At 37.1% G+C, this 27,499-nt stretch overlaps 1 protein-coding gene across 4 annotated transcripts in view; it reads left to right on the top strand.

Annotated features, from left to right (window-relative positions):
• FBXO38 (F-box protein 38) overlaps positions 1–27,499 on the top strand; it is a 62,085-nt gene that overhangs the window by 7,726 nt on the left and 26,860 nt on the right. For all 4 annotated transcript variants that reach the window (XM_062188884.1, XM_062188882.1, XM_062188881.1 and 1 more), the window contains exons 2-12: positions 1,587–1,772; positions 4,395–4,528; positions 7,511–7,674; positions 7,895–8,060; positions 10,710–10,847; positions 12,004–12,141; positions 16,444–16,537; positions 17,770–17,900; positions 21,733–21,903; positions 23,725–23,867; positions 24,930–25,143. In XM_062188884.1, the coding sequence (XP_062044868.1) occupies positions 1,645–1,772; positions 4,395–4,528; positions 7,511–7,674; positions 7,895–8,060; positions 10,710–10,847; positions 12,004–12,141; positions 16,444–16,537; positions 17,770–17,900; positions 21,733–21,903; positions 23,725–23,867; positions 24,930–25,143 (1,621 nt within the window). In that variant the 5' untranslated portion in view covers positions 1,587–1,644. The remainder of the gene's footprint in view (positions 1–1,586; positions 1,773–4,394; positions 4,529–7,510; positions 7,675–7,894; positions 8,061–10,709; positions 10,848–12,003; positions 12,142–16,443; positions 16,538–17,769; positions 17,901–21,732; positions 21,904–23,724; positions 23,868–24,929; positions 25,144–27,499) is intronic.

The following is a 27,499-nucleotide window of genomic DNA, read 5'->3' as shown; positions in this document are numbered from 1 at the left end:
ATGCTGTACACACAACAGGGGTTCAAAATAGATGTGTGAAGTCCTGTCTGAGTTAATGAATATATGATTGAGCCTCCTTTCAGTTGTGAACCTATGTCACCTCCTCCATCTACAAAGTTGTCAAGGCTAAGGAGGCCAACATTTCATATAAGCTGTTCTGTATCTTGGTCACTATAATTAAAATATTTATTCTCAGACAATTTGACAATCAAGGTGTTGTACTAGGTGCTGATCAACAAAGCAAAAGAACCAGTTAGGAATTAATTCACCTGACCTTCTTCCTTCTCCTCCATTCCTCCCTCCATCATTAAACCTTATTTTAAAAACAAATTGTACATGTGATGCAAAAGAGAATTAACCTCAAGGGAGAAGGGTAGTTCCATTCTCCCTCCTTATTGTATATTTATTTTTAGAAGAGGAGATCTGTATTTTATCAGATTCACAAAGGAATCTGTGACCCATCGGCATACTTTTAACCTGTTGCTTTCTAGGTGGCAGCATGAAGAATTTTAAAGGTTGATTTATGTACACAGAAGTAAATTTGTGGTAGATCCATCACTAGAGCCAAAGAGTCGCTTTGCCTTCTGTGGTAGGAGTATTTCTAGAATTATCTGAAGCTAGAAGAAAGGGTTTTGATTACCCAGTTTAATGATCTTCCTTTACATTGAAATTAATACTTGGAGAGGGGCCTGCGCTGTGGCGCAGTGGGTTAATGCCCTGGCCTGAAGCGCCGGCATCCCATAGGGTGCCAGTTCAAGACCCGGCTGCTCCTCTTCCGATTCAGCTCTCTGCTATGGCCTGGGAAAGCAGTGGAAGATGGCCCAAGTCCTTGGACCCCTGTACCCACGTGGGAAACAGCCATTGCAGCCATTTGGGGAGTGAACCAGCAGATGGAAGACCTCTCTCTCTCTCTCTCTTCCTCTCCTCTCTGTGTAACTCACTTTCAAATAAATAAATAAATCTTTAAAAAAATATACTAAGAGAAATTTAGCAAGTTAACAACAGAATACAAATTAGAATACAGGATTCTCTTGGACTTTTGCTCTTTGTAAACTGCATATGTGTATTCTCAACTAGTCTTCAGAAAAAGATGTTCTGTGTATTTTGCATGAAACAGATATTTTTATTCATTTGTGTTTGTATTTTAATATGAACACTATTTTACCTAGAGTTTTGTGTTTTTGTTTTTGTTTTTTTTGACAGGCAGAGTGGATAGTGAGAGAGAGAGAGAGAGAAAGGTCTTCCTTTTTGCCGTTGGTTCACCCTCCAGTGGCCATTGTGGCCGACGCATCTCGCTGATCCGAAGCCAGGAGCCAGGCGCCCGGTCTCCCATGGGGTGCAGGGCCCAAGCACTTGGGCCATCCTCCACTGCACTCCTGGGCCATAGCAGAGAGCTGGCCTGGAAGAGGGGCAACCGGGAGAGAATCCGGCACCCCAACCGGGACTAGAACCTGGTGTGCTGGCACCGCAAGGTGGAGGATTAGCCTGTTAAGCCACGGCGCCGGCCTTACCTAGAGTTTGATAAGGATAATTTCTGTGTTTGACTTTGGGATGCTGCTTTAGTCTGTGCTTTGCTTTCTTTTTAGGTGCTTCAATCTCAGGTAAACGAGGGAAGATTTTGATACTGGAGACAACTCAGCAGCAATGGGGCCGCGAAAGAAAAGTGTTAAAACCTGCCTCGTGAGTAATGAAATCCCGGAGGAGACTATATCAGATGAAACAAAAGATTACATGAATCAGCTGTCACATGAAGTACTTTGCCATATTTTTAGGTAAAGTTTTGTTGATTGACTTTTACCTATCTGGGATATATGAGAGCAAACCCTAGAGCTGTGATGACTCAGTGGTAGCCCCTACACATGTGTGGCATTTAAATTAAATTGAAAAACCCAGTTTTTCAGCTGTACTTGCTCTATCTCAAATGCTTAGTTGCCACCTGTGGCTAGTGGCTAGTGTATAGGACATAACAGAGTATTAATAGAAAATGCTTCTTTTGTCACAGAAAGTTCTGTTGGACAGCCCTTTTCTAGACTATGTTTCTAGGCTGATTGGAATTTTTATTGACTTTTGTGATTGTAGCATTGCCATGTGTATACAACATAAGGTGGTCTTTCTGTCTCTACCTCTCTTGTAACTCTGTCTTTCAAATAAATAAAATAAATCTTAAAAAAAAAAAAGAAAAGAAGAAAAAGCTGCATGGTTTCAAAACTTTTTTGCACCAAAGCAAACTTCACTTAATTTCATTTTCTACTAACTTTTTGAAATATCCTCGTGTAACTATGAAGAAAAAATATATTTCTTATTCTTTGGGCAAATGCATTGTATAATAATCTTCATTTTTTGATTGCTGATCTGTTCTTATTTAATGAGAATATGAAGGTCTTCAAAAAGCTCATTGAAATGCCTATTATGAAAATCTACATGGATTTCAAAAATATTTTGTACCAAAATAAACTTTTAATTCCTTTTTTCTAAGAACTTTTTGAATAATATTGTATAATATTAATTCAGGCAAATATTTCAAATAATAATTATGAAGGAAAAATGCCAAAACTTGATTAAGAAAACAAATTCAATATTTTTATTGTTTATAAAATGTGTAGTCATGTAGTTTCTGGAAATTATTCTGCTTATATCTGAATTACAGAGGCTGAAAGTGGTTAGAGGCAACAATAATGCTTTTTGATGGATTTGATTGGATTCTCTTATTTAAGTAGTTTTAAAGGGAAAGCAAGAGGGCTGGAGGTAGAAATAGAGTGGAGAAATGTTCAGCACACAGAAGTGGACTTTTATTTTGGAAACAGCATGATTTCTAGGAATTTAAGTCAGAACAACTGTGTTGACATCCCTGCCCTTTTTTCCACTTACCTGGCTGTGACTTTTGGCTGGTTTGACTTTTCTGAGTCCATTTCAACACTTGTAATATCTATTATATCAATGACAATTTCAGCAGATAACAGAAATACACTCAATAGGAATTTCAGAAGGGAGTATTTACAGGGCTTGCAGAGCCAATAAGGGATGTTGAAGAATTCGTCTAAGGGACTAGCAACAGTGGAAGGGCAGCATTGCCCCCTGCAGCTCTCCAACTGGTACCTCCCTTTGGTCAAAGTCAGCTGTTAGCCAGAGGAGGGAACATAGCAGGGCAGAGATGGGGAAGAAAGGGGACTAGGAGAGGGCTGTGTGGCAAACCGCAACAAGCTACATAACTTTGTAAGGTAATTGTAAAATAGAACAGCACAGTGTTTGTGACACCATACAAGCTTGATAAAGGGTAGCTTTTAATTTAAAAAAATATATAGGTGAGGGTGGTAAGAGAGAAAGATGAGATTTTCTGATCTTTCAAAATATGTATTGAAATTATTGGAAATAGAACAAAAATGGAGGTTAATGAAAAATTTTAGGAAGCAAGAGATAATATGATCAGAGAGAAAGAAGTTGTAATTCAGATGAAGTGTCATGGCTTAACCCTTATGCAATATATTTTATCTATATGTGACCTTCAAGGTAAAAGATGTAGGAAATAAAATTGATTGCTATAAAATTAGTCAGCATATTTGTTGACAGCAAAAATAGTAGTGTCAGGGCCAGTGCTGTAGCATAGCGGATAAAGCCGCCTCTTGTAGTCCTGGCATCCCATATGGTGCTGGTTCGAGTCCCCGCTGCTCCACTTCCAATGTAGCTTTCTGCTATGGCCTGGGAAAGCAGTGGAAGATGGCCCAAGTACTTGGGTTCCTACACCCACGTGGGAAGACCTAGTGGAGGCTCCTGGCTTTGGATCGGCACAGCTCCGGCCATCGCGGCCAATTGGGAAATCATCCAGCGGATGGATACCTCTCTCTATCTCTGCCTCTGCTTCTCTCTCTGTATAACTCTTTCAAATAAATAAATAAATCTTTAAAAAAAAATAGTAGAGTGTCAAGCAGCAAGGGGATGATTGAAAGGAAGAAGAGAGTTCCTAAAGGAAATGGATTCTGTAAAAAAACAAAAAAGAAATAGTATTAGTTCAGATTGGCAAGTTCTGCTCACTCTTTCTCATGTGCCCCTTGGAGCCTAAAATACACTGTAATTTTTTCTTCCTTCCTTTCTTTGTTTATGTATTATTTGGTTATTTTTAAAACTATTTTTTCTGTGAACACTTAAAAAGAAGGCAGATTTTAATCAAACGACCTTTGGAGAGAGCTCAGCACTTTATTTGCATACTTGAATATTTGCTCACTTTTTTGTTTTTAGTGAAAAAGCTTAATGACCTTTTACCTGTAAAATACTGGGAATGTTCCTAAGATCCTTTTTCATTTGAGTTGTAGGGCAATGGAGGAAGGGAAAATATTACTTATTACTAAAACAAAGTACTTGCCCATTTGATAAATATGAGTTTCTTTCTTGTCACAAAGGTACCTCCCTCTGCAGGATATCATGTGTATGGAATGTCTCTCACGGAAGCTAAAGGAAGCAGTGACACTGTATCTGAGAGTTGTAAGGGTTGTGGATCTCTGTGCAGGGCGGTGGTGGGAATACATGCCAAGTGGTAAGTGACTTTAGCTTGTAAGGTGCAGTAGAGCACTACTAGAAAATAGTATTATTGATCCTGTAATATTTTACTTGTCCTGAGAAAGGCATTCTAAGTTACTTCGTCTGTAGAAAAGCAAGATTGTATTTAAAGTGTTTACATTAGTTTTAGATTTGTAAAGTGCATTTTTGCCTGAAGCTGTATTGCTTTAGTCATCTTCAGTTTTAATTTTCTGCTTGAAGAACTACTTTTAGCCTGTTGCATAGATATGTGCCTGAAGAACGCTTACTGAGTCCTTGATTGACTAACTATATGTGTGTTTTTTATTCTGTAAGGAAGGGTTTTTGATAAGTAGTAACATTGTTCATCATAGTTTTCCTCTACACCTTAACTACACTCCCTAGTTAAACAAATAGTTACCTATTTTTGGAAAACTGTTATAATAGGCCCCAGTATTTGCACTTCTAGAATTTTCATTTCTTTAGCACTTTTTAAAAGCCTATACTAGGCCTTAGAGGTTCTTAAATAAGGCGCTGACTTTGCAGGTGAATAACTGAGTCACTTTACCATAATGACCTCAGATGAAGAAACCAGTGGAAGAGAAAGCTGATGACTTTAGCTAATAAGCAAAGTATACCTGAAAGGAAAAATAAAAATGAAAGGCCAATCAAGACTTTTTTTTTCTTAAACATTAATCTATTAATGAAAGTAGTCACTGTCCAAGAGTTTTGAATCTGTCTTTTTTAATCTCCTTTTTCTCCAGTGTCTGGAGATAATGAGACTTTAAAAATGTGACAGGACTGAGGGGGTCAGGAAAGAAATCCTTAACAAAAGTGAAGGGCTGAGGAAATAAATTGTTTTGTTCTGTGGGATAAACAAACCCTGGAATATTGTGCACTTTGAAGTATTTTAGCCTTTCAAGAGAAGAATCAAATGATAACTTTTGACCAGAATACGTGCCAATATATACTTGTAAAAAACATTGCAAAGACCTAATAAGGCTAGAATTTAGTTTGGAACGAAGCAAACCATGGATAGCTTCAAAAACTTTGAAAAGCCATCCTAAGGGAAAAGGATTCATCTTATTTCAGAGGATGATCATTTAATGCAAGAAAGAAAAAATTTAGGGAATTGTGAAAATGATTCTTACTCCTTACAATAGTTTCTTTAGCAGAGGTAAGGCCAGCAGACATTCTGGAGATGGAATTATTGCACTATAGAAACAAACAGGATCACGCGTGCTGTGATCTTAGCAGTAATCTCTCTGCCCCTTCTCAGAGAGTTTGCCCATGGCTAACTTTTAGGCTGGGGTGAATACCTTGAGCCCAGGGCTTCCTGTCTCTGTCATGAATATGAAAGAATCAAAGCAGCCAATCTCTAGCCTAGAAGAAGATCACACTAACTGCTCACTAATACTACCCTTGCCTGTTCCCTGGAGTTCTAACACTGATCCTTTTCGTAATAGTACTTCATGGTTTACATAGGTGATTTCTTTGGATTCTCACATCATCTCTGTAGAGAAGGTGGAACTTTCCCCATTTAAGATGACATTGTGTTCAGACTTAGTTTCAGATTCCAGTACTGTCACTTACATGCTGGCTCTTAAACTCTTTTTACTTCATTCTTTACATTTGTAAATGGAGTGATAGTCTTATTCATTGCATTGTGAGAATAAATGAGAAAAATGTAGAATGGTTAACATAGTACATGCTCAGTAAGTAAAGGTATGTATATGAGAGTAAGAAGAATGGCTATAATTATGGAAACTTGGTAATCCTCAAGGTCCTATCTTATTCTTCACTGTGTGATTCTAAAGTTAACATATGTGTATTAGACCTGTACAAATAGCACAACCTTGACAAATTTGGTACATAAGACCTAGTCATTTGGAGCTTAATTTTATTCTTGAGACTTAAATTTTTTTTGTCAGTGGATTTTGCACCATGAAAAAAGCCCCACTAATAGGCAAAACACCATATGCTATGGCAATAACTTGCCTCTCTCTGCTCACATCTTATTGATTCCTACCATGAACCACAACTGGCTTCACAGGTAGTTTTCCAGCCGACTCAGCATCCTCTCAGTTTAGATGATTCCTACTCTCTTAGCCACCTTGCATCTGTCTTTTTCAAAAGAATGAGTTATCTAAAATGGCCTGAAAGTGATAGTTAAAACACAGGACATAGCAGTTATTAGGAAATGGATAAAATAAAATAATCTAGCATGAAGTGGGAATTCATTTGAAATCATATCTTAAAATTTGTATTTTCAAGGCCGGCGCCGTGGCTTAACAGGCTAATCCTCCGCCTTGCGGTGCCGGCACACCAGGTTCTAGTCCTGGTTGGGGCTCCGGATTCTATCCCGGTTGCCCCTCTTCCAGGCCAACTCTCTGCTATGGCCTGGGAAGGCAGTGGAGGATGGCCAAAGTTCTTGGGCCCTGCACCCGCATGGGAGACCAGGAGAAGCACCTGGCTCCTGGCTTCGGATCAGCACAATGCGCTGGCTGCAGTGGCCATTGGAGGGTGAACCAACGGCAAAAAGGAAGACCTTTCTCTCTGTCTCTCTCTCACTATCCACTCTGCCTGTCAAAAAAAAAAAAAATTTTGTATTTTCACTTGTGAGTTCCACAACAATAACAAGATTTTATAGATCAGAGAACACCTTTGTGGGGAGGGCAAGAGGGTGGGTGGTCCTTCTGTATCTATCAACCAAATAGATCCAAGTCATTTGGGTTAAGAATTTGTTCCTATTTGAAGATTTCTATGCCTTAAAAGAAACAACAATAAAAAGACAGTAATAAATTAAAAGTCTCAGCTGTAAAGTATTAACTCAGAGTATGTGATGTTTCAGACACATATCCTCTGTTACTAAAGGAATATGAATACATTTTTTATTGTAACCATTTGTTCAGTTTTTAACTTTTGATAAAAATTATAAATACCTAGTAAATGAAAAGAAAGATGAACTTAACCTGGCTTTAAAACACTTTGAACTTCTCAGGCTTCACAGATTCCAGTTTTCTCACGCTTTTAAAGAAGATGCCAGATGTTGAGCAGCTGTATGGTCTTCACCCTCGGTATCTTGAGAGGCGAAGAGTAAGGGGCCATGAGGCTTTTAGCATTCCAGGAGTCCTAGAAGCTTTGCAGGCGTGCCCAAACTTGGTGGTGAGTGCACATGGTTGAACATTTTGACATCAACTGATGGATGAAGTAATGGACTTCATTAGTGATAGAACTGATGTTCGCTCACATGCAAACTTCATCCATAACAAACTTTGGTTTAGAATTCCATTGTGTACTTAATATCTTAGGATACAGAAAGAGGCGCTTTGAGTGCTAAATAAAAAGTTGTCTTATGTCTGTCTGCTTCGGTGTTATTTTCTAGGGTGTGGAAACTTCTCATTTGGAGTTGGTAGAATCCATTTGGACATATATGCCTCATGTCCATATTTTGGGAAAATTTCGTAATCGTAATGGAGCATTTCCAATTCCTCCTGAAAATAAGCTGAAAATTCCTATAGGAGCCAAAATTCAAACTTTACATTTAGTTGGTGAGTACTTGTTTCTTACATCACATGTAATTCCTTGAAATGCCATCTAACTGACTATTCATTGAAAGAAAATGTTGAGGATTTTAGGCGTGGCTTTTTTGATTAATGTTGGCAAAGAAAATGCTTAGACAATTTGGATAAAAATTTAAATTTTTCATTAAAGAACTCCTCCAAGAGGAAATACTACTTCTTAAATAGTAGTATTGCATATAATTACTATATACAATATATCTATTATCATATAATCTATTCCCTTTTTGAAGAAAGTTTAAATAATTTTGAAAGTTTCTTTCCCCCTCCATTGAGCCAGAAGCCTTCCCTCCTCTAATGTTTACCTTTTGGTCCAAGTTCTACCCTCTAGAGGAGGACTTTTGATAAAACTTTTTGAAATGATGCAGATATCCTATATATATAGTCCCATTTGATATATATTTTCTGAGGCTGCTATTAACTGAAGAACTGAATAGTTTATTTATTTACTGAAATAGCCATGTGTAGCTTGTTGTGCCTTTATTATAACTTAGTTGTAGAAAATTACAAACAAAGCAATTCCAGATGATTTTGACCTTACCAGCGTGTTCTCCAAGCAAAGTAATCCTTGCATGTCCTTCAACCCAGATCCAAGGTGAAACTCTGCCACTTAACCTTTTCCCTGACAAATGGAGATATGGTCGTCTTTTTCCAAACACCTTATTTGCACTGGTCACATTGTGTTTTATATGTCTATAAATATCCTTTTGACGTTATATCCCAGTACTTTCAAGCTAAGGGATGATGGAGGCCGATATTTTCTGAAGTTTAATTTGTTATCTTTGGCCTAGACTTAAAGAGATTTTGAGGGGCTTTTGTTTAATATAGTTTGACCTTTAATATTTTTTATTTAATATTTTATTTAGCACGTAGATAGTGTGTATATGTTGTATTGCAAACATTATTCCAGGCATTAGAGATGGTTTGATGGACTGAAAACTAATGAATTTCTGGAAGAGGGAAGGTAGCAGGGATAAGGAGTAGGTCTTGAATAACATTTAGGTACGCATTTCCCAAAGAAAAGATTTCTAACAGTCCCTCATTTATAGGATCAGAGAGTGATCCTTAATGGGAATTTAGATACCTGCTTTGAAACTGAATTTTCAGATAATAAAGGAATTTTGTAACATCTGAAGTTTCCAATATAAGCTCCTTAAGGTCAAAGACTGTTTTTATATCTTTATATTTTCCACAGTGTCTATCATGTTTATTGCAAATAGAAATTTTATTGAATTGCATTGATTTATGTAATCTCTCCAACAGTTTAGCACTTAGTATATGTGATGGAGATAGAAAGGTATATAGTAAATTAAGGAATATGAATACTAGTAGGGTATGGGCAGTTATGTCCCTAGTTTATAGATTTGTGGCAAGCTGGATTGAACATAGGGTATAACTCCTGAATCTGTCTCATTAGTATTACAACTTCATGGTGGATGCTTAACTTGCGTTTGTGAATTCTGCATCTTGTATCTGAATCTGTACCTCATTCCTCTGCCTTTCTCTCTTTAGTCTCTTCCCCTTGTGCATGTGCGTAGTTCAAGCTAAAGTTAACTGTGATGCTTTTTGAGAGCTCAGTTAAAGAGTAATCCTTGTAGTTACTGTGGGAATATCCTGAAGAGTTTAGCTTTTCAAGATTCAGCCATTTAAGTACCCTATTTTTGCTTTTCTAGTTATTCTTGCTAGAAGTGCTTTTACTGTCTCAAGTTTAATTAAAAGTTGCATTAAAATGGTTTTGCTAGCTACTGCTGGTCACATACCATCACCCTAGATTTTGGATTTCTTTCATAAATTTACATCTCTTCCATGGCTTTTCTCTAGCCTACAGTATTAGACTTTAAGCAAGTTTCTCATACTGCTTCTTTCCATAGAATTTATGTCCTCTTTCTTCCTCATCTTCTGAATTTTCTGTTAGTTTGCACCCCTCATTCTTCCAGATGTGTTTCTTTGAGGAAATGATCCCCAATATTAAGCCACTCATGGATCAGAGGCATTAAATACCTTTATTCATTTGAAATTCAAAAATAAGTGTCAGCCTTTTTCAGTCTCTCAGCACCATGTTGACTGGATTCTACCAGATATTTACTTGCAGATCTTTTAAGGTTGATACAGTCGTAGAAGCAACTTTTCAAGTTCTACCTCTGGAGATCTCCTAGAAACCACACTATTTAAACTCAGCCAGCCTGATTTTGGTCCAGGAAATTTAGTTTTCCCACTGGTGGGACAGTGGGCATTGGTAGTCAAATAATAAATTTGTGTATTCCCTCTACATCTTCACAGTTGTGCTTCCAGTAACCTCTTTTCATTTTACGTTTTCTGGGCAAAGCTATCCTGGAAGAGTTGTGGAGTTACGAGGAAGATGTATGTAAAGGGTAGAAATGCTTTTTAAATCCTTTCTTTTTGTATGTCTTTTTAAAAATATTAACCCAAGTAGGCTATTTATGATTTGCCAAAAATGTTTTTTACAAGGTTGTTTTAAATAAGCTTAACTTGAAAGGCTTTAATTATGTAATTTATTTTGATAAAAATATTCTTGAATAAAATGTTAATTTAGACAATATACACTTATTTTATACAGAAAGTTTTCTTTTTTTCTTCTTTCTTGATATCTTGTTTTAGGAGTGAATGTTCCTGAAATTCCTTGTATCCCGATGCTAAGGCACCTTTATATGAAGTGGGTAAGGCTTACTAAACCACAGCCATTTAAAGACTTTCTTTGCATCAGCTTAAGAACTTTCGTCATGAGGAATTGTGCAGGTAATGGTACACAATTACAGTGGAATTAAACGTGTTCTTTTCTAAAATATCCTAAGGCAAAGTCCATAGCTGCATTTGTAAATCTGTAAATAAAATGACATTATGCTGTTACTGCTGTTCCTATTATCTTTTGAAGGTAAATACACCTTTTGTTTTAATAGCATTAGAAACATGATTTGGTTTGACCTTTGCATAACAAAACAAGAAAGAATATCTACATATTTCTTATAACCACTTAGACTTTTCGTAGAATTGTTTTAATAAATGTTAATCTACTTTCTTTTTCTCTGATTTCTAATCATCTACATGTCAAAGTTATCTGACTCAATCTACTTTAAATATTTGTTTTCGTATTATTCTTAGGAACAACAATCTTCAGTGTCCACTATTGCCCTAGGGCATCAGCTTCACAGTCCATAACGGACAAGTCCCCTCTGGATATCCTTATTTCTCTCTTTTCCTGGTGTGCCTTCTTTCCTAGTCACAGCTGTTCACTCAGTGTCCCCTACACAAGCGTACAACTTTGTCCTGTGTCTTTCCTTATTCTCTGCTGCTGTTTCCTTCTCTTGATTTCTTTCCCTGAGTTTTCTTTAATTCAAAACTGTAGAGATTTCAGGGAATTTATAAAAAATGCTACATTATCTCTCCATTGTTATTGAAAAAACCCTTTTGCTGAATAAGTGAATGATTAATAAGCTAACACCTTCATTCATAATAAGAATTATAGGAGGTGAGCGTTTGATACAGCAGTTAAACTGCTGGTTGGGACACCTGCATCCCATTTCAGAGTCCCTGGGTTTAACTTTGAGCCTCACACATTATTCTGGCTTCCTGCTATCGTGCACCCTGGGTGGCAGCAATTAATGGCTCCAGTAGCTAGATCCCTGCTACCAGTGTGGGAGATCCAGATTGAGTTCTCAGCTCCTGGCTTCAGACTGGTCCATCACCTGTTGTTAGCATTTGGAGAGTGAACAAGTAGATGACATTTTGCTGTGTCTCTTTCTACCTTTCAAATAAATAAAATAAACTTTAAAAAAAAAAAAAGAATTGTAGATTATAGAGAATCATAAATTGTGAGTTACTCATTTCAGTCACTGTTTTGATCTTTAAGGCAGTTAACATTGTTTCACTGAAGGATTTTTTTTCTCCCCTCTAGGACCCACAAATTCCTTAAAATATGTCCCTTTAGTAACAGGCTTAGCCTCTGCCCGAAATTTGGAACACTTAGAAATGGTCCGAGTTCCTTTCCTTGGAGGTCTTATTCAACATGTAGTTGAAGACAGTTGGAGATCAGGTATTCATTTTCTTTAGTTACTAAATATTTTAAAAGTCAATATAAATATTTTGTTGAGTTTTTATTTAGTCTCATGAATATTTTGAAAAGTTAATGCTTGCTAGTAATTGTACTTTTTTTTCAAGTAACCATGGACTAGTGTTAATTTCCTTCTTATGTATGTCTTAACCTCAAATGGTACAGTGATAGGGCATGTTCTCTCATTTTGTAATACTTATTACATAATTAATATGAGCGGTTCCAACTGTTACATTTAGACTCTTTCTTAGTAATGTTAACAGGGATTTCTGATGCCCTTTGGTGCTAAGAGATGTCTTGTGACATGGACACCCTGGGCCTCCAAAGGATTTCAGGCATTAGTGATGTTAATAGCTAACATTTGTTTAATGCTTTATAATATATAGAATGCTTTCATGTTTATCACTTGGATATTAAATCCATCTATCAGATCATGGCTTTTGAAGGAGAAAAATATTTTATTTTTAGATCCCTTAACTATAGCTAAATAATAGTAAGATACAGAATGTATCCTATATTAATCATATCTGGTAGCAAAAAAAGAAAAAAAAGTTTTCACTAGACAATTACTAGTTGAAAACTAAAAAAAAAAAAAAAAAAAAATCTAACATTGAATATCTAAAATAAAGGCCGGCGCCGCGGCTCACTAGGCTAATCCTCCGCCTTGCGGCGCCGCACACCGGGTTCTAGTCCCAGTCGGGGCACCGATCCTGTCCCGGTTGCCCCTCTTCCAGGCCAGCTCTCTGCTGTGGCCAGGGAGTGCAGTGGAGGATGGCCCAAGTACTTGGGCCCTGCACCCCATGGGAGACCAGGATAAGCACCTGGCTCCTGCCATTGGATCAGTGCGGTGCGCCAGCCATAGTGTGGTGCTACCATGGCGGCCATTGGAGGGTGAACCAACGGCAAAAGGAAGACCTTTCTCTCTGTCTCTCTCTCACTGTCCATTCTGCCTGTCAAAAATAAAAAAAAAATAAAAAAATAAAAATAAAAAAAAAGAATATCTAAAATAAAATGAGAAATCATCAAATACCAATGGTAACAAATAGACGTAGTTAATACTGTTAAGATACAATAAAGAGGGCCGGTGCTTTGGCATAGTAGGTTAAGCTTCCACCTGTGGTGCCAGCATCTCATATGGACACCTGTTCAAGTCCCAGCTGTTCCACTTCCTTTTTTTTTTCTTACTATTTTATTTATTTATTTGAGAGGTAGAGTTACAGACAGTGAGAGGGAGAGCCAGAGAGAAAGGTCTTCTTCCGTTGGTTCACTCCCCAAGTGGCCGCAACAGGCGGAGCTGCACTGATCCGAATCCAGGAGCCAGGTGCTTCTTCCTGGTCTCCAATGTGGGTGCAGGGGCCCAAGCACTTGGGCCATCTTCCTTGCCTTTCCCAAGCCATCAGTAGGGAGTTGGATTGGAAGAGGAGCGGCCAGGACTAGAACTGGTGTCCATATGGGATGCTGGCATCACAGGCAGAGGATTAACCTACTGCGCCATGATGCCAGCCCCCATGCTCCACTTCCAATCCAACTCTCTACTGATGGCTTGGGAAAGCCAAGGAAGATGGCCCAAATGCTTGGGCCCCTGCACCTGCGTGGGAGACCTGGAAGAAGCTCCTGGCTCCTGGCTTCTGGCTTTAGGCTTCAGATAAGCCCAGCTCTGGCTGTTGTGGCCATTTAGGGAGTGAACCAATGGCTGGAAGACCTCTCTCTCTGTCCTTCCCTCTCTGTCTATAACTCTGCCTCTCACATAAATTATTTAAAAAAAAGAAAGAAAGAAAGAAACAATGAACAGTAAGCACTACCTTCTTAGATATTTTGCCAGTTAATCATGTCTAATTAATGTGCTATTCATTACACTCAGTCAAGGATGGAACAGGCTCCCTCAGGACCAACAGCATCATTATTATGGCTTACAGAATAAAAGGCAGAAGGAAAAAGAAGGCCGTAGGGAGTCCATTTACTAGAGAGAAGACCTGCAGAGAGATGTCAAAAGCTTGTTTGTATAAAGGGCCTAAAAGAGAAATAGAAACTTTTCTTCTGTAGTCAGTATTTAAGAACGCCCTTGCCTTTATAATTTATTCTAGGAGTCAGCATACTTCATGCAAAAATTAAATCCAGATGGATCAGAGGTCCAAATGTGAAAAAGAAAATATTAAATATTTTAAAATAAGGTTGGTGTATTTGGTACAGTGGTCAATGCACCACTTAGGACTACTAATGGTTCCAGCTTCCTGCTAATGTATACTTTGTGAGGTAGCAGATGGTGATTGAAGTAGTGGAGTTCCTTCTACCCATGTGGGAAATCCAGATTGAGTTCACAGCTCTAGCCTGTCCAAGTTTTGTAGACATTTGAAGAGTGAGCCAACAAGTAGAAGATCCTTGTTTGTCTGTATCTCTCTCTCTGCATTTCAAATAAAAATACTTTTTAGAAATATTTTGAAAGAAAACTTAGAATATATTATTGTTATTGAGTATGCAAACATTTCTTAAACAGGACACCAAAAAGTACTTACTATGGGGCAGGCATTGTGGTATAGCCAGCTAGGCCACTGCTTGGGATACCCATGTCCTGTATGGGAGTGCCTAGGTTGAATTCCGACTATTCCACTTGCAATCCAGTTCCCTGCTGATGAGCACCCTAGGAGGCAGCATGTGATGGCTCAAGTACTTGGATCCCTCACACCCACATGGGAGATCCTGATGAAGTTCTTGGCTCTAGCCTTAGCCTGGCCCATACCAAGATGTTGCAGGTATTTAGACCGTGAACCAATGACTGGCAAATCTGTCTTGGTACCTCTCAAATAAATAGGAATAAGTAAGTAAACATCTTTTTAAAACCTACTTGCCATAAAGAAAAAGTTGATAAACTGAATCAAATTAAAATTAGAATTTTTTTGGTTTATCAAAAGGTATGATTAAGAGTATAAAAAGCCAAGCTAAATAGTGGGAAAAGGTATTTTGTGATACGAATATCAAAGACTTCTGAGATTAGTAAGAAAAAGGCAAACACCACAATAGGAAAAATGGAAAAAGATTAGAATAGAAAAACCTTTATGTAAGGGCTACCCATTTGGCCAGTAAGCATATGAAAAAAAATGGATTTCACTAATCATCAGAGAAATGCAATTTAAAACCGTATGATGCATAAGTACAAACATGACTATGCCTATACATGACAAATGTGAAAACAAATAGTAATATTGGTTGGGTTGTGGAGCAGCAGGGCCTTTCTTTAGCTTAGTGATATAAATTGATAAAACCATTTTGGCAGAATCATGTTGACCATAAACAACAACAATGATAGCATTTCTGGCTTTAAGCCCAAACAGAAATGTATGCCTCTGTTCACCAGAAGACTGATTCAAGATTATTCCTAGAAGCACAGTTTTTAATAGACCCAAAGTGGAAACAACTCAAGTGCCTATCAGCCGAAAAATTGTTAATTAAAATGTGGCATACTCATTAAATGGAATACTGTGCAGAAAAACGGAATGAACAGATTACAGCTGCATACCGCAATGTGGATGGACAAATCTCATGAATAAAATGTCTGGGAAAAGAAGCCAGACACAAAAGTGTGTGTACTTTGTGATTTCATTCATGAAATTTCAGAACAGATCAGTCCTTTGTGAAAATTCACTGAACTAAGGAGAACATAAATGATTGTGTCACTTTTCTTATATGTACATAAAAATTTTCAAAGCATGAAATAAAGAATAAGTTGACATTAAAGTAGTGCTTGTCTTAGTCCACGTGATACATGAGAGGTTCAAAATTTGGCCAAAAACAACAAAGTTCCCTTTGTTAGCTCTGGCTTGCTGAAAATCCTCACTTAACTGTGTAAATCTTTTGGATTCGTCCCTGGATGCATCAGAACGTTTTTTTCAGAATCAGTATCTGCTTTCATCTCTTTTTAGAAGATGATTAGTAGTTACTAATCTTGAATGCAGAAACAAAACTTAGATTTATTTTTAAATCAGTAATTATCGTCTGTGGCCACAGTAGGGAAAATTTGTCCTATGGGCCTTATAAAGCCCACAAAATCGTTTGTCCTGGCCCTGCCAAGGCAACCACAGGTGGGACTCTACAAATTCAATAGCTCAATATCAGGCTAATTTTTATGTTGATAATTTTATATGGCCTGCAAATGATATGATAAATATCCAGATAGCCCTTGGCAGAAAAAAGGTTTCCCACCCTAATCTAAGGTATGTATAAATACCTTTCTGGAAGTACTGTGGTCAAATCACTTAAATACCTGTTTTTGTTCCCTTTCTTCTTCAGGTGGTTTTAGAAATTTGCACACTATTGTTTTGGGAGCTTGTAAAAATGCTCTTGAAGTAGATCTTGGTTACCTCATCATCACTGCTGCCCGTAGGTATGTTTCCTTTTCATGTTATACCTTTTGTACTAGAATTAATAATGTTATTTTTCTGTTTTATAGAAACTTGAGAAAATGTATGTGTGTGTGTACGTGTACATGAAGCTTGATCATGCTTTATTCAGATGAAATACAAAGGAGTTTTTTAAATAGCCAACGATGTTACATAGTAGTAATCTTGAATTGTAACTGATAACCAGTTGAGCTCTACTACATTCCTAGCAAGCTGTGGAAGGGCATGGTCTCATATCCGAGAAAAACAGTCAGCTATCCAACAGAAGTTGCCTTTGAAACTCTGCTGTCAGCAGCCTTTTCAGGGAACATTTTCTCAATCTGTTTGATAATCTGAATTGTTTTAGTTAGTTAGTAGTAGTATTTACTATTTAGACAACAGTGTTTAAATTGGCTTTTCCAGGATCTGACCTTGTAACAACTTAATATTTTAGCCAGGTAATCATATTACGTTATGCCACATTTACTGTTTCCTATATATAGTAAAGATCTGTTTCTTTTTTTTTTTAACATTTACTTTATACTGCATTAACCTTTTCTTCAGTTTATTCAAAATGAAACTCTTAATTTCCATCAATGGAATATTAAGGATATAAGTGAAGTAAAATGAAATGTTGCTTCTAATTTTAAGTAAGTTAACATCTAATGGGAGAATGATGTTAAAGAAAGGAAGGGCATTTGGCACAATGCTTAAGACATTGCTTGAGACACCCACATCTTATATCAGACTGCTTGGATTTGAGTCCCAGCTCTGCTTCTGATTCCAGCTCACTGCTAATGTGCAATCTGGGAGTCAGCAGATGATGGTCCTTGTCATCTATGTGGAATACCTGGATTGTGTTACTAGCTCTTTGCTTCAGCTTGGCCCAGCCCTAGCTGTTGTGGACTTTTGAATGAACTAGTAAATGAAAGATCTCATGTTGTCTCTCTGACTTTAAAATAAATAAATCAGTTAATTTAATAAAGATGTAAATAGCATCAGATGCATATTCTCCCTTTGACCCAATCAGGTTTAAGAAAGCACTTGAAAAATTTTAAGAGTCTTGCTTTGTAGTTTCTTGTTATTTTATGTGGTTTGCATCTTTTATACTTTTTAGGGGGGGCGGGAGAGTCGTTGACACCTGTGACATTTTAGTAAAAATATAAACTGCGTTTAGAGCCTCACATCAGGTCTAATGATTTTTGTATTATTCTGATACATATCTCTTTGTTCATAGGTTGCATGAAGTTCGGATCCAGCCTTCCCTAACCAAAGATGGTGTCTTTTCTGCCCTAAAGATGGCAGAGTTGGAGTTTCCCCAGTTTGAAACCCTTCATCTGGGATATGTAGATGAGTTTTTGCTGCAGAGTAAGACTTGTTTTATTTCCTAGGGTTGCTGTCAGGCATTAGTCACCTGAATAGGGATATGTCATATTTTGCTGAATATGAGACAACTTAAAAATCTTCAGCGCTCTCACTTCTTGTAAAAGAAACTTAAATTAAATATGTCAGTGATTTTTTTGGTCCTGTATTGCTTCTGATATTAGCATACTATAGAAAATATAATGATTAAAGGTTTACCAAAAAAGGATCCTTATTTTCATTTGGTATTGTCTCTACTTTACTGCCCAAGTTTCTTTCCCATTCTGCTTTATTTTTTTTCACAGAATGTCATCTTTGGTTCCATTTGTTGAATTTGACCTACCACACTCTCGAAGCTTTTGATGGTCCTCTCAGATGAGGTCCTTTCCCTGCCCATGCTCTTCATTTCCATAATAAACCCAGTGGGGGTTCTGGATTTTCCAGATAGTGTGAGCACATAATGGTCAGTATTTATTTAATGATCATTGCTGTTGGAAGTCTTGTTCACAGCACTTTCTAGAATGCATTGATAATTGAGAACTCATTCTTTTGGGTTTAAATGCATGTCAGTTCATTATTGAAATGTTTTTCCACTTGGCCTAAGAAAGACATGCAAGAAAATTTCCACCAGAATTTCTGAGTGCAGATTTCTGCTAATGTGCTGCAAGTGATGGCTCAAGTAGTTGGTCCTTGCCACCTACATGGGAGATCTGGATTGAGTTCTTGGCTCCTGTTTTTATTTTTATTTAAGTATTAGTTTTTTCCCCATGTAATTTGCAACAGTTCTTTATTTGACACTGTCATACCTGATGACATTTTTTCTTTGGATCTAATTTCTTTTATAGAAGAACAAGGCTTAATTCTTCAGATCAGGATGGAGGATGGTCCAGATCAAAGAACTGACAGTATTTTATTTTTTGTTTCTAATATATCTTACAATAATTTTGTCAACCCTCTAATTCTGTTCCACAGTTTAAGTTCTTAGTAATATTGGTGCAGAATTTCGTAAAGATCATGTTTTTCTAGCCAGTTTAATGTTGAAATTACTATAAATTGATACAGCCTTGAGAAGATAAGCTTTTCTTCAAAATAACTTTAAAATGCTAAAGTAGCCTAATGATTTCATATAAAATTAATGTATTTAGTATCTGTGTAATAGCCTAAAATTAATAGCCTTGAAATTTCTATGATTTTGTTTTTTGTTTCCTAGAAGCTGTTTATCTTTAGGTCATTTACAAGATTGATTCAAGAATTCTCTTTATAGCTAGTTATTTCCCTATAGTGTTTCTCTCCCTCAGCACATAATTTCAATAGGATAAAACTTTACGTTCTTGACCAGAATTACCTCATATTTTTCAACACAATTTTTGTCATAGTCTGTTTCATATTTAATAATTTCTTAACTTTGTTTTATGAGACTTTCTCTTCATATTTACTGCAGTTCAATCATTTATTCCATATACATTCTCTTCTCTTTTCTTCCAAAGACTGTGATGATTCTTTTTCAGAAGAGTTGCCAGGTACTTCTAGCAGACTTTCTTGAGAGCAGTGAGATTATGCTGCTCACTGTACGCTTTCACTTAGCTTCTCAGTAACAGTCTTCTCATCAACTCAGATTTTGAATTTTGCTCTGGAAGATAGCAGGTAGCTTCTGGTAAAGTTTGCCCCTTTTTGTTATAAAGGGTTTGGCAGAATAGATATATACAAGTACTGCCTTTTTCTCCAGACATTTATCCTAAGATGACAATACCAGATTCAAGAAATGGTTGTGCTGAAAAGCAGACACTGTATATTAGGAATAAAGAAAAGTGAATGGAATTGTTGAGTGACTGACATTGTTAAGGTACTGATGACATGTTGAGAAAAATCAGTGACCCAAAGCTGAATACTTAGAGAAGGGTTCTTCATTTACATGGATTGATGCCCTCAAAGCCTCAGCTGAAGGTGTTAGGGATGTCAGGACAATCCTCAGAAGTAGTAGTCAGTAGTAGTCTTTATTTCTAGAGCTTTGGTGAGCAATAGAATTGAAGCCTGCCTGTTCCTAGTCATGGGACCTCTGCCAGTTATTTAAGTCTGTGTTTTCTCAATTTTTAAGTGGAAATAAGTCCTTTACCTCATTTTCTCTTGAGTGGCTCTGTGGAGGAGAAAACTATACATACATTTTTAATAGTCTCTGACACTTAAGATGTGTTCTGTAAATGCCAGCTTTTACTTTTAGCTGACCAATGAGTTAAAGAAAGACTATAAACAGAAATGAATCTCAGAAACCATCATCAATGTTTTGAGAGAGTGTGACAGCAGGAAATCCCAGAGCAGGGACAGGTTGAATGCATAAAATAGATTTGTCACGTTAAGCTGCAGCACGTTTGTGGACAGTGCCCAAGAAACAGGTGCAGTTCAAGATTGACCCTATCTTAAGGTAAAAGACAAGCTGCATCTTGAGTCCAGCGGACAGGAATATGGTTGTTAGTGGGGAGTCTAAAGAAAACAGCTTGACTAAGTTGTGAAGGATGGACTAAGTTGAAATCTGTAAGAAACCTCAGTAACTACTAAAGACAGACACTGTAATAAGAGTTAACTTATTTATATGGAAAGTGAAATTGCAAGTTTGATGTTTTCAACTTGTTCTGAGTTAAAGGTATTGTAATGTTCAGGGCAGCTTCACCACAGTAACAGTTTTCTTTGAAATCTGTATCAGTTGCTTGTAAGGATTATGAGATATTTATTGAGTGTTTTGAATTCCCAGAATTATCCTGGGAGGCAGCAGATGGTGGCTTTAGTACTTATGTCACTTCCACCCAGGTAACAGACCTAGATGGAGTAGATTACAGGCACCTGGCTATGGCTTGGCCCAACAATGGCTGTTATAGGCATTTGGGGAGTGAAGCATAACTGAAGAAAAGACTGTATAGATTCATACAATGGTGAAGTTTCACTTCTTGTATAGTATGAAGTTTATGTTTTTAGAATCTTGTGTAATAATATGTAGAGAAAGGTAAACTCTGGAAATTGAAATTTAGTTTGCTGCAAAATCTCTCCTTGTGTCACTCTATCTTTCAAATAAATAAACATTTAAATTCTCAGCACTATAAGGACGCAGAACAAGTAACTGCCAACTAACTGGGCAGTCCCTTTTTTTCTTCAAGGAACTCTTATCAGTGCAGAGTCTTAGAGAATGAGGGGTGAGCAGATGGAAGAAAGAACGACAGAAGGCAAGGGGTAAGGTGGGAGTTCCAGAGACATGATCTAGGATGGAGGGTCTTCTTGTACTTAGACCCATCCTGCTAGTTTCTGACCAGACAGTGATCCCTAGAGCACCAGTGGCATGTGTTTGGATTGGAAGTGCATTTTCAGAGGATAATCTATTATTTACTAATCAATACCAGGTACTCTAAAACTGAATTTGAATTCCCTGTGTTTGCCTTTCTCTACATGTTACCACAGTAGACTCCAAAAACATGATCTTTATATTGTACAGAAGTTGCATATTTAAGATCTTAGTTTCCTTATAAAAGGTAAAACTAAAACTTTACTGTGATATGAACCAGTATGGTCAGCTGTGCTTCAAGAACTTTTGTTTTCTTTTTTCCTTTTCTAAATAGTTGAAAATGATTTTTTTCCTGTTATCTATCCCTTGTCTTTTAATATAGATTTTTATTTTGTGTAAGCACTGCCATACATAGAATATCTATCCTAAAATTATACCTGAACTTGATAAGGAACAAATGACTCAGAATGATCATAGAGTCTGATCATATTGGATACTAAGGTACAAAATTGACCATACTCCATGACACTTGAGAATTTTACTTTCTGTGAAATTGATTTCTCTTTCCAGGCAGAATGGCTAATGCAGATCTTGTGAAGTATGGTTTGGCTGATGTGGTGGAAAATCCTGGTATCATCACTGATATAGGGATGAAAGCAGTCAATGAAGTTTTTTCATGTATCAAATATCTGGCAATTTACAATTGCCCCCATCTGCATAACCCGTACAATTGGATCTCAGGTATTATAGACTAAATAATACAGCTATATATTTATATTGCAAGCATATGTCTGTTTTCTGTGTGTTGTGATTGAATTCCTAAAGTAAAATGTAGGTATTTTATATATATTATTCATCTAAAATCTGTGAACCTTTGTTAACTGAGTTAGAAATATGTTCATATTCAAATACCTGAAGTTCTCTGCCTACAATATTTGCACTGTCCTGGGTATGTATTTGAGTGCCCTGATCTTCACATGAACATCTTTGAGTCAGGTACATAAAGTAAAAGTTAGGAATTATTTCCTAGGATCTAGGATATTAGCATTGTTTTTTCCTTAATTACCTTCAAAATGGCACATCATCTGAAAGGACAAAGGCATATCTAAAAACTTTAATTAGGTGGCTTAGTAAACACTAACCTGAGGTTTAATTTTCTGTTGACTAGAAATCCTAGATGTGTAATTTTTGCATTTGCTATTTTTCATTATGACAGGAGTTCATTTTACTCCCTGAGAGAATACAGATTGAATGCTTGGGAGCAGAAGTGTTTTCAGATTTCAGATTTTAGGGATGTGGTGAGATTTGAGAATATTTCTATAGACTTAAATGGCTAGGCACCATAGTCCAAAAATCCTCAATCCAAAATGCTTTAAGATCTGAAATTATTTATTTGAGAGTCATGTTAGCACGCAAAAAATTTTGGATTTGGAATATTTTGGATTTCAGATTATGGATGCTCAGCCTGTAATACTATTTGCTGCTTTAAAGGTACATCTTAAATACCTAAATATACAAACCTTGAAATAAATTCAGGTCAAGGAAGTTTTCTTTGTGACATACACTTTAACCAAGCAGAGTCCCCCTCCCCCCGACATCTGCAGAACAGCCTCCTTACTGTCACGTGACCCTGGTCATTCCCTAGGGTCTCTGTTCTCACAAACCACTTTCCAGGTCTGTTTTAGGGTCCTGGCACTTCTGTTGAAATCACTCATTAGAATGGCCATGTCTCACCTATACCAGAAATTAAATCTTGTCCCTAGCCCAGCTAAACCAAGAAGTTTTTGAGAAATATGAACTTTAGGATGTAGCAGGTGTAGATCACTTTTTAAAAATAACATTTATTGGGTTTTTGGTTTGTTTGTTTTCTAAATACAGAAGAGTATAAAGAAGAAAACAAAAAATGGCCTATAATCCCATCACTCAGAACTCCTGTTAACACTTAAAAAATAAAAATAATACATGCACTTGATAAATTTCAAACAGTACAGAAAGGTACAAAATGAAAAGTCTCCTCTTCTCAAAGGTAACCATTATCAACGGTTTCTTGTATATTCTTCTGGACAGATTATTTTGTGCATATTACAACCGATACATGTATAGCATTTAAAATTATTTATATATGCAAAAGGATCTTAATCTGTATACACTGTCCTGTAGCTGTCTTTTGCACTACCTATGTTTTGGAGAGTGTTCCATATCAACGAGCATATTTAGCTCTCCTTCGTTCTTTTGAAATAGCTGCATAATGTTCTGTTAAATGAATGTGCCATAATTTCTTTATCTAATGTCCTGTTGTTGAAAAGGCATGTAGATTGTGGAGTGAATCCCATTTACATCAGGGCTGACTTAATATCAAGTTAATGTTTCCCAGGCCATTTAGTTTTCACAATGGAATTAGAAATGCAAACTTCTTAGTTTAAAAGTCATCAGGTTTGAGATCATGGATAAAAGAAAAGTTAAAGAGAGAGGATTTGAAATTCTTTGTGGACTATAGCAAAACTCATAAAAGATGTGATAATGTTATTTAAATTCTTTTTGGTCCTGTCATTTCTTCAACAGACCACTCAAGATGGACTCGATTGGTTGATATCAACTTGGTGAGGTGCCATGCTTTGAAGCTGGACTCATTTGGCCAGTTTATTGAATTGTTGCCCAGTCTGGAGTTTATTTCACTGGACCAGATGTTTCGTGAACCACCCAAGGTGAGCCCCTGAGCTGGGATTTTTTTTGGTTTTTGTTTGTTTGTTTTTAATAGTTTCCTTCACAGTGTTGGATTTCTTATTGCCAGCCTCAATGAAGGTATAAAGTTTGTAATGAATTTTTTCTTGTAAATGATATAAAAGGTCTCTAGGAAGGGTAGGGCAAGGGTGGGCATGGAAATTTAAATTAAGACAAAAATTACTATTTTGAGTAATTAAATCTGAATATAATAAAGATCAGGAATTTATTTTGGAAACATTTTACTTTGCTGCTGTCTTTTCTTTTATGTACCCTAGTATATCTTAGGTTGCCCAGTTGTATAAAATTTTACTGAAAAGTGCTTAAAAGGGGTAGGCATTTGACAGCGGTAGAGAAGCTAGCTGCTTAGGATGCTCACGTTCCATATCAGAGTGCATGGTCTTAAGTCCCCATTCCTTTTCTAAACCAACTTCCTGCTAATGCACACCCTGGGTGGCAGCAGATGATGGCCAAAGTACTTGGGTCCATGCCACCCATATGTGAGATCCAGATTCAGTTCCAGGTCCCTTGGCTGTAGCCTGGTGCAGCCTTTGCTCTTGCATGCATTTGGGAAGTGAACCAACAAATGAAAGATCTCTGGGTCCCTGCTTCCAAACAATCAGAAAGCAATTGAAAATAAATAAATAGTTTAAGAAAGAACTATGTAATGGATAGAATTTTGTAGCATCATGGCAATAAAAACTTAATTACTCCTTCAACTAATTGTGTTCCTTCTTGTCAATTATTAATAGATAACATTCCCACTATTCAAGTAGTGCACAATAATTGGGGAAAGTTTAGGATATGAGGTGAGATTACTGGGTTTCCTGTTCCAGCTGTAGCACTTATGGGTCCTCTGCTGTGGGCATCATTTGTGAATCAGGCCAGTAATATTTTACCTTGCTTGAAGTGCAGTGAACCTTAAATGAATTTTTTCATGTGTATGTGAAAAGTACTTTATAAAGTACTATGTGAATATTAGTTCTTATATAATAGTGAAAAGAAGGATTTAAAATGAAAATGTGTGCGGTTTGGTTTTGTCTTAGGGCTGTGCTCGTGTTGGTCTGAGTGCAGGCACAGGAATTGGAGTTTCCTCAGCCCTTGTGAGCAATCAGAACTCCAACAATGACAATGATAACAATGCCCAGAATAACAATGCCAACATTCATGATAACAATCACCATCATCCAGATGACTCAGATGAGGATAATGACTTTCGGCAGGAACTGCAGCCTGGAGAGCAGCAGTTTGCGGCTGAAGGTAATGCAAATCTCTCCTGAGCTTCACATCGAACTGATGATGTATTACTTTGGCTCTTATTTCTCTGACCTCATCCTGTTCTCTTTTCCCCTGTTTGAACTTCTCAGTTTCTATATTCAAGGGATCTAGTTGACAAGGCAAATGAGTAGGTGGAATTTTCTTTCTCTTCTGTTTCTGGGGTATCCTGTCTACAGAGTTTGTAAAGGAACTATCAGGATGGGAAGGACTGATAGATGCCATTGCATTAGGGTGCAACGATAGCCTTAGAAGCCTGATTTAACTGGAATTTAACTTCCAGGTTTAGGTAAAGGAGCATTTTACTATCTCCTTGATCATGAAAGTGGAGAGCATTTTTGGATGTTCTAAGAACTGAAAAAAATGAATGGCAACCATGTGATAGACATGGCACCGTTAACATACCTTTAAGCATTAAATCTTCGCCAACTACCCAGCAAGTTAAGAACATGAATTAATACTTACTGGGTTTCAGTTATGTAATTATCTGTCTTATTTCCTTTAATATTGGCTGAACACCTGCTGAGTATCAACCCGTGTATCAGTAGATTCCATCGGCCCCTTTACTGATGAGTGAGGATGGAGTGAAATTGTTTTCTTACCAAATTATCTAGTTTCCTAGCCGACCCAAAGAACTGGAAAAGGACTATTAATCTAACCATCTTTTTGCTACCCTTTTGCACACTCTTAGATGTAGCCAATATTGAGAAATAGGGTGTCCTAATGTTATATAACTACTTTTATAATGAAAACACACTGTGAGGATCGCCTGTATGCAGTATCTTTACTTTTTCATTCACAGATTTTTTGTAGAAAACTTTTCTTTGCTCTTGGCAAAGCCATTAACAAAGCAGTCATCTATGATCATTACTCCACTTGCATCTTACTTGACATCTCAACGACATTTGACTTCGTTGCCCACTTCTGCCATCTTAAGATACTCTCTTGGAACTCCAAAACCATTTTCCTGGCTTTTCTGCTACCTCATTTAACATACGTCTCCTCTGTTCCTCTTTGGTCCTTGATTTCTCTTTATACATTTTCACTGAATCTCATTACTTTGTTACTTACTGTATGCTGTTGAATTCCCAGTCTTTATTTCCAGCCTTGAAAAGTAATTCATGCTATATGCAGCTATATGTAGCTCCATGGTTTTTATTTCACTCTTAGCATTTTAAACATACGATCAAATCTCTATCCTCACACCCACTCCAAAAAATGCAAAGAGAAGTGCATTATTCACAAGTACTAAGGGTGAGAGGGGTGTGAAGTCAAATATCATCTGTCTGACTTGTCTGAGTGCCGTCATACATTGTGCAAATCACTAGCAAAGATCTGAACATGGCAGGGCATGGGCCATCCATGGGAAACTTAAAATAGCTTCAGTGCAAATCCTACAAACCTACTTGTGGTTGGCATTGATACCCTACACTAGAATGTTTTCTGTTGTGAAATCACGTATTTGTACAGCAAGGACAAAAAAATACACATTAAAGAACACATTTGACTTAATTCCTATCTTTATTGATTTAAGAAAGAAAATGAAATTTAAAGTTTAAAATTTGATTTATAAATATGGGTTTTTTAACTTTATTTAGTAAATATAAATTTCCAAAGTACAGTTTACGGATTACAATGGCTTTTTCTCCCCTATAACCTCCCTCCCACCCGCAACCCTCCCCTTTCCTGCTCCCTCTCCCATTTTATTCACATCAAGATTCATTTTCAATTATCTTTATATACAGAAGATCAATGTAGTGTATATTAAGTAAAGATTTCAACAGTTTGCACCCACACAGAACATAAAGTGTAAAATACTGTTTGAGTACTAGTTATAGCATTAATTCACATTGAACAACACATTAAGGACAGAGATCCTACATGAGGAGTAAGTGCACAGTGACTCCTGTTGTTGACTTAACAATTTGACACTCTTGTTTATGGCATCAGTAATCACTCTAGGCTCTAGTCATGAGTTGCCAAGGCTATGGAAGCCTTTTGAGTTCGCCGACTTTGATCTTATTTAGACAAGGTCGTAGTCAAAGTGGAAGTTCTCTCCTCCCTTCAGAGAAAGGTACCTCCTTCTTTGATGGCCCGTACTTTTTACTGGGATCTCACTCGCAGAGATCTTTCATTTAGGTCCTTCTTTCTTTTTTTTTTTTTTTTTTTTTTTTTTGGCCAGAGTGTCTTGGCTTTCCATGCCTAAAATACTCTCATGGGCTCTTCAGCCGGATCCAAATGCCTTAAGGGCTAATTCTGAGGCCAGAGTGCTGTTTAGGGCATCTGCCATTCTATGAGTCTGCTGTGTATCCCACTTCCCGTGTTGGATCGTTCTCTCCCT

This window comes from Lepus europaeus, chromosome 4, assembly GCF_033115175.1.
Source record: "Lepus europaeus isolate LE1 chromosome 4, mLepTim1.pri, whole genome shotgun sequence".
NCBI classification, from domain to species: Eukaryota; Metazoa; Chordata; class Mammalia; order Lagomorpha; family Leporidae; genus Lepus; species Lepus europaeus.
The sequence above is the reverse complement of the archived record's forward strand: the minus strand, read 5'-3'. Positions and strand labels throughout refer to the sequence as shown.